The sequence below is a fragment of the Zea mays genome, chromosome 3 (genome assembly GCF_902167145.1).
Source record: "Zea mays cultivar B73 chromosome 3, Zm-B73-REFERENCE-NAM-5.0, whole genome shotgun sequence".
Taxonomy (NCBI): Eukaryota; Viridiplantae; Streptophyta; class Magnoliopsida; order Poales; family Poaceae; genus Zea; species Zea mays.
The window spans coordinates 32,203,398-32,213,645 of record NC_050098.1 but is presented as its reverse complement, the minus strand read 5'-3'; the positions used below and the strand labels follow the sequence as shown (position 1 = coordinate 32,213,645).

Below are 10,248 nucleotides of genomic sequence, written 5' to 3'. Positions count from 1 at the left end.
GGGAAACCGTACGTGGCCCGTGGGCATTATCTGCCGGCCGAACTGACGGCACGCACACGCACTGAGCCAGCAAAAGGTATGGTAGCATAGAGGAGTTTGGGGGCGTTTGCGGATGGTCGGCGGCAGGCGAAACAAAACAGCTGACACGCACACAGTTCTCACAAACGACATACTAGCAGTCGAGTAGCAGTATGTAGGCGTTATAGAACGTAAGCAATCCAAAGACGAGCATGTTCGGATAGAAACGTTTATCTATTTTGGTTCTGAAAACTTAAACAGAAATGTTGGGATGGCCGAGTTGGTCTAAGGCGCCAGATTAAGGTTCTGGTCCGAAAGGGCTTGGGTTCAAATCCCACTCTCAACATCATTATTTTTTGAATTTATTCAAAAAGAGTTTATATATCTATTCTTTTTTCCCCTTTGAAACATGTAACATCATTATTTTTTGAATTTATTCAAAAAGAGTTTATATATCTATTCTTTTTTCCCCTTTGAAACATGTTCGTTTATTAAAAAAAGAATTTATACTATATAATAAAGCCCATTCTCTCAGCATCTATTCTGTTCTTTTTGAAACATATTCGTCCGTTCCAAGCGGTTTATATTTGTAAATCCCATCCTCACCGTTTATTTTTGTCCTGTTCAAACATATTTGTTTATTTAAAACGATTTATATATTTTTTTCCTTTTCGTTGATTTTTTTCCTCAATATTTATTTATGTTATCTTTTGTCGAAACATGTTCGTTTATTCAAAAGGGTTTATATTTGTTTTCGTTTTGTTGAAATAATTTGCATACTGATCTCTCAACACCAGTTTTCTTGTTCCATTCAAACATTATTTTTATATAAAAGTCTCTAATTTTTCGAAGGGGCGTGGGTTCAATCAAATCCCACTCTCACAATGTATCCCCCCCCTCCCCCTTTTTATTATCTAGTTTGTCTGTGTTTAAACATAATATTTATACGACATCTCAACATCCATTTTTTCTCTTTTTTATTTACGCGCGAAGCATGCTAGCAGTATGTTTTGTTTTAGATAGCGTTAATATACAAAGTAACATCATTGCAAACATCAAACTACGTCAATAACAAATAATCTCAAAAAGCATAAATTGGTGGTCGTGCCGGAGTGGTTATCGGGCATGACTAGAAATCATGTGGGCTTTTGCCCGCGCAGGTTCGAATCCTGCCGACCACGTTTCTTTTTGCGTTTACATTACCATTTTACATGGTTTGGACAACTATGTATACTCAGGTTTAATTATTTTAGGAGGTAAAGTAAGAACTAAAAGTGTATCCAGGGTGTGTTTGGTTTGACTTTTGGCAGCTTTGAAAAAGCTGACTTTCTCACAGTGCAAATCTGAAAGCACCTCTAAACCTGCTTTTAGTGACTTTTCGGATGGAACTGTGAAAACATATATCGAAGAACTTTTAACGACTTTTAGTGATTTCTACCAAACGGTTTTTAGCTTTTTAACGGCTCACAGCCTACAGCAGCTTTTTCCACAGCTCACAGCCCACAACAACTTTTTTCATAGCCACAGCCCAACCAAACAGACCCTTAGTCACTTTTAGCTTTCAATGACCTAAAATTTAGTTATTTTTTGCTTTAGCTCTTGATCCAAACAGACCCATGTGAGCCCAACCTAACATTACCAATTTATCAATAATATAGACAACTATATATACTCCACTTTTTGTTTCCAATTATCAATCATTAATTCTTGCGCTCCCGAGGCTAAGGCCCTATTTGACATGGTTCCACCTCCAAACTCTGGACTAGAGTTGAGTTGAGTGAGTCAAACACCCTAATTCCACATTTTCTTTGGAGCAGCCTAACTCCATAGAGTTGGCAGAGCTCTAGTTTATTTTGATCCTGGAGTTTGGAGCACATCTTTTGTAGCTCCAAAACACCCAAACATGGACGTAGACATTGAGTTTATATTATTACCCACCAATGCCATCATTACACAGAAAAACGTTTCATTTCTATTCCTATTCTCCATCACGCCACTGCATGAGTTCTTATGAGGTTGAGCGCACAACCATCGGCTCCATCTTCTCGATGGCACATACGAAGGTTAGTTAGCCGCAGTGGCGAATCCAGGAATGGAGCAAAGGAGGGGACTACAAAGATAAAGCATGTTTAGCGGGCTGTTGAAGGTCGGCCTCGAGCGAGACGTGACTGCGTCTCCCGCCCGAGGTCGGCCTCACGCGAGTCACGATAGCGACATCGTGGCGCGGCCGGACCGACACGCGCTGCTGCCATTGCCCGACAGGGTCGTCGTGTTGGGATCCAGGTTCTGAGAGGTATACTACCGGGACACCTATTGGGTCATCAGGTACCTCTTCTACCGCGTACCGGGACAACGGGCCACCAAATGTGGATCCGACCTGACCTAGGCGGCATGGTGGCGGGGAAGCGAGGTCCCCTGGGGGAGCAGGGTTCTCGGGGGGTGGGGTTGGGGGCAGACGACACGGAGGCGGAGGTCGCGGGAGGGGAACGAGGTTGCCGGGGGGCACGAAGTGGGGTTCTCGGGAGGAATGACGACGCAGAGGCGAAGGTCATGGGGGTGGGGGCACGTGCGCAGTCGAGCGCGAAGGGGAGGCGGTGGCATGGTAGATGGTCGTACAGACATAGGGTGGGGGAGACGATCGTACGGTCAAGAGGCGTGGGACGTAGTTATGGTATCGTTAGGCGTCATATTATGTTCTTAATAGATTAAGTATAGAAAGATGTGCTCCGGTAAAATTTATATTTGATTTGAAGGGCACGAGAGACCTACCTGTCTATTCGAGTTATTTGGAACCGTGATATCGCCAACACCGGGCTTCTGAAAATTAGTATCCCGAACAGAGCAATTGGAATTGTAGTATTATAATCCGTTGAACTTCGGAATTGTAGTATCAGAGTCGGTTTTAGCCCAGTAATCCTTATTGTTAAGACAGTCCGTTTCTTGCAACGGATCCACGGGCGCAAAATTTCCAGAGCGCGAGAATTCTCCACGACCGTGCAGGAGCGGCGGCGGCGCTCGACGTGTGGACGTCCGAGCCGGCGGCCGTGCAGGAGCGACAGCTTCTCGTTGTCGTCCGCCACCGCTACCGCGGCTCCCTCCGTCCCGTCCGGCAAAACATCCAAGTCGGAGGCCGTGTCCTAGCTCCTGGCGCACGTGAAGCTCCTGCTCCGGCGCCGCGCGGCTGCCATGGCGGCGCTGGATGCCGGCCTCCCTGCCGAGGCCGTGCGCCATTTCACCAAGATCCTGGAGGCGCGGCGCGGCGTGCTGCCGCACCCGTTCGCCGCCGCGTTCCAGGCCGGTGGCCGTCCGGCCGACGCCATCGCGGACTGCAACCGCTCGCTGGCTCTGGACCCTGCCTACATCCCGACGCTCCATGCCCGCGCCGACCTCCTCCAGTCCGTGGGCGCGGTCGCCGACTACCTCCGTGACCTCGACCACCTGAAGCTCCTGCAGGGCGGCGTGCGGTACTGAAAGAGCTAAATGTGCACCATGAGAAATCTGAAAGAGCTAAATGTGCTCGAATGCTCATCGCTTCAGAGGATGCCCAGCGGCCTTAGATTACTGACTAAGATCGAAGCATTGCCAAGGTATATTGCAACGAAAAAAATAGTAAAGTCGTCTTGGAGCTCCAGGGTCTGGAGAACATGAGAACACTAGGCGTGGATAATGTCGACAGAATCTCTAAGAAGGATGCCGAGAAGATGCAGCTTCAGAGGATGCACAAGCTCGAGCATCTGGCACCGCGTTGCAACACGGATGGTAAATGTACTAGCACTTCAAGAGAGGTGGTGGAAGACATATTCGACCACCTAAACTCTCGCGCTCTGGAGATTTTGCGCCCGTGGATCCGTTGCAAGAAACGGACTGCCGTAACAATAAGGATTACTGGGCTAAAACTGACTCAGATACTACAATTCTGAAGTTCAACAGATTATAATACTACAATTCCAATTGCTCTGTTCGGGATACTAATTTTCAGAAGCCCGGTGTTGGTGATATCACGGTTCCAAATAACTCTGTCTATTCGATTGATGCAGGTTTTTTTTTTCTCTTCCGGAGATCCTATGCCATATTTCTCAGTGGAACACTTACCTTTGATGTCGAGATCGTGTGAATTATCGCCACCTCTCACGCTGCTGCCTCAAGATCTGCTTGTGGATTAGGTTATCTGTGTACAGCTGGAGAACTTCAGCCCTCACGGAAAAGAAAAATGGCTGGAATGGAAAGAAACACGAGAATGCGTTCCGTTTGCCGTGTAGAAAGGCGGCGCCTCTTTTGGCACCCAGCTGAGCATTGCATTTCCTTCCTCCTTTTCCCAGTCGGAGGAATGCAATGCCGTAAACGAAAGTTTCCCATCCTTGTGTTTTGGGGGGTGGGCCATCGCGGTGTTGATAAGAAAAAGGCGGACTCCTTGTACCAGTTTGGTTTTGTTTTGTACGCGCATTGGTTCCTGGCTTGCTCAATAAATTGCAACCACTTCCTTCCGAATTCCGATCTAGCGGACTACCAGTTCCTCCCGATCTTGGGTTTGAGGAGGCCCCGAGCCGAGCGTCAGGCATGGAGCACTGCTATTTGAGGCAGCCGATCTCGAGGGCCGAGGCAGTGCCCGAGAGGAGGTCCAGGTTGTGGCAGATGGACGCGCTGCCGCTGCCGCCCCGGGCGGAGGTCCTCTGCCCCCAGCCTCGCCGCGCCGCCCGGATCCCCTTCGCCGTTTCAGTAAACAAGGCCATCCCCAGGTCGAATTGGTTAGTTCTTGGATTACCTTTATCACGTTTTCTGTCCGGCAATCCTGATGGTGCCAAGATTGCAAATAATTGCTGCAACCTGCAACGCCCTGGTGCATGCGCATCTAACTATTTTGTCCAGAATGGATGTGTTCAATGATAAAGATTACTAGTCTGGTAGTACTACTAATCACGACCCTCTTTGCTGAACCTCTTTACTCCCCGCATCTGCAGTGCGCTTCCGCCGTACAGACCAGCCTCCGCCTGCGACATACTCGATGATCTTATCCTCAGCAAGGTATTTGTCGGAAAAAGATCGCTCATTGATTGGATACAAGCAGCGCAAAAAAAAAAAAACTCCCATGGATGATGATTAAATCTTGATAACCGGCTTCATGTTTTTTTTTTCAGAATGACTTCTCAGATGGAGCAGATTCGAGCAGCGGCCAGGCGGGTTTTTTATGCGGCTCGCCTCCAGTGCGCGCTAACAACCCTGTCGTCCATGACCCGCAGTTCGGTAAAAGAGCGCTGCCATCCATGTCTCCCCTAGGGAGCAGCTCCCACGTCAAGCTTAAGGTTGAGGCAGGCTCGCCATCCTGCGGCGTTAGCAGCAGCCCGAAAGTGAGGATCGAAGGCTTTGCCTGTGGCAACTCGGAGACCCACTACGCAGTTACGCCGCTCCTTGTGTGAATCGAATCGCCGTGGTGGCGTAGCCTGATCAGAGTCGCGTTTTTTGCCCTTCTGAATCTGCTGCCATCTGAAGCTTCACAATTGCATTGAGCAGTATGATTTATGTGTGTCTAGTAAATGTAGCTGGAGTTGCATGGATAATGAAGGAGGAGCCTGTGAATAGAGCGTTTTTACTTTTTTTTTGGTATTCGGGAAGTAAGATGCAGCATCGAGTTTTCAGTTATTATGGATGCATCTTTGTTTTGTCATACGAAGGAAACTATATATGTAGCTTTGATTTTTTTTCCTAGATATATTCATGCTGTAGCCAAATCATCCGGGCAGGTCAAAATTCTGGAGCTTCAATAGTCTTCTCTCTCTCTCTATTCTGGGGAACAAATAACGCTACTGGTTTGTGGAGAAACTGACTGATGATGGCTTGATGAGGTGACTAAGGGTCTGTTTGATTCGTAGTTAGCTACGTCACATTCAAATTAAAAAACTAAACTTAAGAAGAAGTTAGATAAAATAGAACAAATTATGTAGCAAACCAAACAGACTCTAAATGGCTACCTGTGCCACATTCGAATTAAAAAACTAACCTTAAACAAAAGTTAGATAAAATAGAACAAATTAGGTAGCAAACCAAACCGGCTCTAAGTCCCTTTTTGATAGGGCTTGTTTAAAGGCTTCTCCAACGACTTTTTGATAAAATCTACCAAATGGGAGGCTCTTTGACGGGCAATTTCTAGAAAAGGAGGAACTCTTCCAAAAAAACCAGCAGGAGCCGAGAACCAAAAAAGAGCTACTTCTCTCTCATGTTTTTTTCTTTTCGTCGACGATATATCATAGGACAAGTTGCATGAAGAGCTATATCAACAAAACATGGTTTTCTTTTTAGAATTCTTTCTGAAAATAAGGAAATAGCTATTTTTGGAGGAGTCATGGTTGAAGCTGGCAGAGAAAGAGCCCTACCAAACGGGCATAAGGAACGATGATGTTTAAGGGGTTCAACACGAACACGGTCAAACTGAGGCCACTGCATCTTTTATTTAGGTCCTGTTTGGGAGAGCTTTACTTCAAGAATTTCAAGTCTATTTCAGCTTCTTCTATCTAAACAAGTCCAACTCCACAAGCTCTAGTTAAAAAACTGAAACTAGATACCATTTCATAAAATTTTTGAAGCTCCTCGAAGGGTGCTTGAAAAACACTATTTTCATACCTCATTGTGAAGTTGCACAAAAATTACTCACCATGTCATTGGTTATATGACCTACTGATTAATGTCTCTTTCTCCACCCACTAAGTATAAGGGTAATCAAGGAAACCACACAAATTAATTGTATTATAGAAACTTAAGTCTATGTGCAAGTCAAACACTCTGAATCCCCATGTGTTTGCCTTCCGAGCTGTTCCCATTCTTATGAGCAGGTGCATTTTTTGACATATTTAAATCGGGAAGTATGGAGTTTGCTCCTGGTTGTAGTATTTTTCTTTGACATATTTGAGCTACAATGAAGAAGTTGGACAGGAAATTACACTTTAAACAAACAATAAAACAAAATGATTTTTTTTTAGATTAGCGGGAAGAAATAATATTAGAGAGTTATAAAGCAAACTTCCTTTTGTCAAAGTACAAAATAGTAAAACAGAGGTTGTTACTTGACAAATGACAACTATATGTAGAGAAGCAGGAGCAAATGGCTGTGTGTTCTTCGGTCAATGAAGTAAACTGTATAAAAACATACCAGTCTTATTCATGTAAGCTTTCGTGCCCCAAAGTCCACCAGTCTTATTTCTAGCCTTTTTAGCATCAATTATTGTCTTCATGAAAGAATGTGTTGACGGTTTAGGGTTTTGAAGGATACCACCACCTTACTGATTCCCACCTCGCTGCACTTGCACTATTTTTGGCTAGCAGGTTGAATACGGTGTGCTGAATTCAGAATACCTGGACTTCTAGTGGATTCTTAATCATGTGTTCTTGGTCGTTTTTTTATCCCTGTCCCCAACGAATCTCTCCTATATCCTAGTTTGGAATGCGCGGGGCCTAAACAATAAGGCCAGACGGGATTGTGTAAGGCGTTAAACGGCGTTTCCTCAAACAGTACCATCTCAGTATATGGCAAGATGTCTAAAAAACCACGTGATCACATCGAGTTGATTTCAGCCTATGTTAGTGCTTTTGGTTCGGCCTATGTTAGTGCTTTTGGTTCGCTCAAGCTCCACCAAAAGACAGGGGGACATATATTGAGCACCAAAATGACGAGCAGATGGTCCGACCCTAAGGTTAGATCGGTCCGTGGTCCGGACTGTCCGCCATAGTAGCGTGGACTATCCGCGCGTGCGCAGAACCAGTTAGGATTCCAAGTTTCATACGAGATTTGTTAGCTAAATCTGCAGAATTAATTCGGGAACGGACTTGTAACGGGTTCAGACCTCCCCTTTATATAGATGAAGGGCTACGACCGATTGAACCTCGAACAATCGATCAATCAATCAATATACATCTAGTTCTTTACATTTTTCCCTTAGAGTAGACATTAACTTAGATTTCTCTCTCTAAATCTTCATATATCTTCGACTCTACGTTGATTAGAGGTGTCTTGGATAGCCTGCCGATCCGAAGACACCTTAGGATCTCTGCGCCAGGTCACGGACCATCCAGCCCTTGGCTGCGGATCGTTCGTGCCTCCGCAGAGAAGCACCGCCGTCGATTCTCATCGCAGTGATTGACGCCCGGATCATCATCAACACTAACTCAATGTAAAATGTATGTCACCTTAAAGATCAGGTATACATTTTTTTTGAAACACGATGCAGATATGTGTGCATAATTGCATATATATGCACTCACCCAGTCACCCTGGCATGCATACGACTGAACAAGATGGGTGAAACAGCACAGTTTTCACAAAAAGGTACAAGGTTTGCTTCTCGCAAACTACACGGTCATGATGGTTTGCCCGTTCTTGCACAACATGCATTGCATTTTTGTGCCTTCCAAAGAAACTTCCTCCAGGCCGTGGCGGCGAAACGGAGGGTCGCTGGTCGCAGGAACAGTGCAGGATCATCATCATCATCTGGTCTTGACCTTGTCAGCCTGAAACGCTGCCGAGATCTTCTTCCAGCTCCTCGTGGCGACGAGCGTCGGTATGACCACCCACAAACTGTTGTTGCCGACGAAATACGCCCAGAAGTAGAACGGGCTCGCCCAGAAGCTGAAGCCGTCCAGGTACGCGGTGACGAAGTAGAACAGGCACCCGTAGAGCTGGCCTAACGAGACTGCGAACTGCAGGATGTGGCCGTACGGCTTCCGGGATGCGATCGCATAGCTGCAAGCGCAGCAGCAGCAGCAACAACAACAACAAAAAAACATGTGGTTTAGGGTAGACTAATTTTTCCGCGTGATTGGAAAGAGATGGGAATTTCTGCTTAAGTACACTGCGAGGAGCGATGCAGGGCCTTTGAGCCCGACGGTTATCGCTTCAAGCGCGACGATGGCGGTGTCCCTAGCGGCGTATCTGGAGTCACCTTTGCTGTACTCCTTGACTGAAAACGGCATTTATTTCCCCTCTATTGTCAGTATTGGTCATATGGTCGAGGACATATCCTGTGCAATCACTCATTTTGGTGCAAGCGTGCAATCAAACTATCCAGAGCATACAATCTAGATCCAACGGTTTCATATGGAAGGAGTTAAAAGTAAAATAGGTACTATGTTTTAGGTGGAAGGGGTTAAATATAAAATAACAGTCATCATTAGATCTAGATTAGATACACTAAACCGCTTGATTGCACGCTTGCACCAATATAAGTGATTGCACAGGATATTTTCCCCATATAGTCATAGCCAAACAACGATCGATAGGCCACCATATATAGGCTGATCTCAAAAGCTGCAACTGGCCAATTGGCAGTGGCACGCAGCGATCTGGTGTGCTGAGAGCTAATTAATACTCACAGAGGTCATCGAAGTAGTTTGGGTTCTCCTTGCTGAAGAAGTCCGGGGTGAAGAGGAAGGGTGGCTCGAAGACGAGGTGGGTCAACGCGGTGAAGAGCCACCAGCCCATGAGCAAGCGGTCGGTCCTGGATAGTCTGCCGCCGCCGCCGCATCTCCCTGCGAAGCGCATGCGACGCAATCAATCACTACTGGCCTCGGCGACCGGGATCTGTGCGGAGTGGAGGCGGTGGGCGGGGTTTAGTACGTTACGTACCGGAGACGAGCCAGGCGCCGAGCACGGCCAACACGGCGGTGCCCGCGAAAGGCGCGACGATCTGGGCCTGCGACAGCCGCTGCGGCACGAACCCCGGCAGCTGCAGCTCCGCCGGCGAGTAAGGGTGGCCATGTCCGCCCATAGCCGCCGCCTCGTGTTCTGGACTGGCCTACTATGGATCGGAGTTGGGGAAGATGACGGACGATTCGTCGCTGCTACAACGTACTTATAATAAGGTAACATCGCGGCGGATCCGAGGAGCGAAGCGCTGGCTGAGCCGGGATGGATGGGTGGTTAGGTTGTGCACCTCGTGATGCCTCGTGGCCGGTGGCGTTTAAGCTGGAACTGCCGGGAGTTGAGTTCTAATGAGCTATAGTATTCTAATGCGTGTACTGTATCAGTTTATACGTACTGTATTATGTTAGCCCCTTGGAAATGTTACGGGCTTTCGCAGAGTTGAAGGAGAACTGGCCCAGTCTTTTGACTTTTTGAGCATATTATTTTTGTTAAACTATCTACAGCAGTTTACTCATCTTATACACAACAGTACAGTCTAAAACGATGAATGACGTTATTGTATGAGCCCTGTGCGGCTGTACCTTTGACATCGTTTCTATTTG

The 10,248-nt window shown here is 46.7% G+C and overlaps 2 protein-coding genes and 2 non-coding genes across 5 annotated transcripts; 3 read left to right on the top strand and 1 right to left on the bottom strand.

Annotated features, from left to right (window-relative positions):
• Nucleotides 1–283: 283 nt before the first annotated feature.
• On the top strand, nucleotides 284–364 carry TRNAL-AAG (transfer RNA leucine (anticodon AAG)). The gene has a single exon. It is a non-coding gene; the product is annotated as a tRNA-Leu (tRNA).
• Nucleotides 365–1,116: 752 nt separating this feature from the next.
• On the top strand, nucleotides 1,117–1,199 carry TRNAS-AGA (transfer RNA serine (anticodon AGA)). Its single transcript has one exon. It is a non-coding gene; the product is annotated as a tRNA-Ser (tRNA).
• A 3,034-nt stretch (nucleotides 1,200–4,233) lies between these two features.
• Nucleotides 4,234–5,738, top strand: LOC103649922 (uncharacterized). Of its 2 annotated transcripts, none has more exons than XM_008675602.4 (3): nucleotides 4,234–4,763; nucleotides 4,977–5,040; nucleotides 5,154–5,738. In XM_008675602.4, exons 1-3 carry the CDS (start codon nucleotides 4,576–4,578, stop codon nucleotides 5,430–5,432), a joined length of 531 nt encoding a protein of 176 aa, XP_008673824.1. In that variant the 5' UTR covers nucleotides 4,234–4,575; the 3' UTR covers nucleotides 5,433–5,738. The 2 variants fall into 2 exon arrangements, with proteins under 2 accessions (XP_008673824.1, XP_008673825.1); XM_008675603.4 differs by having other exon boundaries at nucleotides 4,288–4,754.
• A 2,417-nt stretch (nucleotides 5,739–8,155) lies between these two features.
• LOC103649921 (probable 3-beta-hydroxysteroid-Delta(8),Delta(7)-isomerase) lies at nucleotides 8,156–10,010 on the bottom strand. Its single transcript, XM_008675600.4, has 4 exons — nucleotides 9,629–10,010; nucleotides 9,376–9,531; nucleotides 8,855–8,963; nucleotides 8,156–8,746 (listed from the first exon to the last, which is right to left on the bottom strand). Exons 1-4 carry the CDS (start codon nucleotides 9,768–9,770, stop codon nucleotides 8,491–8,493), a joined length of 663 nt encoding a protein of 220 aa, XP_008673822.1. The 5' UTR covers nucleotides 9,771–10,010; the 3' UTR covers nucleotides 8,156–8,490.
• Between the last annotated feature and the right edge of the window lie 238 nt (nucleotides 10,011–10,248).

Bases quoted from the DNA above. Each gene is read 5' to 3' on its own strand.
- LOC103649922 (XM_008675602.4), top strand. From the start codon at position 4,576: ATGGAGCACTGCTATTTGAGGCAGCCGATCTCGAGGGCCGAGGCAGTG. The intron at 4,764-4,976 runs GTTAGTTCTTGG...CCGCATCTGCAG, and splicing joins GCCATCCCCAGGTCGAATTG to TGCGCTTCCGCCGTACAGAC. The intron at 5,041-5,153 runs GTATTTGTCGGA...TTTTTTTTTCAG, and splicing joins ATGATCTTATCCTCAGCAAG to AATGACTTCTCAGATGGAGC.
- LOC103649921 (XM_008675600.4), bottom strand. From the start codon at position 9,770: ATGGGCGGACATGGCCACCCTTACTCGCCGGCGGAGCTGCAGCTGCCG. The intron at 9,532-9,628 runs GTACGTAACGTA...TGCGCTTCGCAG, and splicing joins CGGCGCCTGGCTCGTCTCCG to GGAGATGCGGCGGCGGCGGC. The intron at 8,747-8,854 runs GTACTTAAGCAG...CTGCGCTTGCAG, and splicing joins CCTGCATCGCTCCTCGCAGT to CTATGCGATCGCATCCCGGA.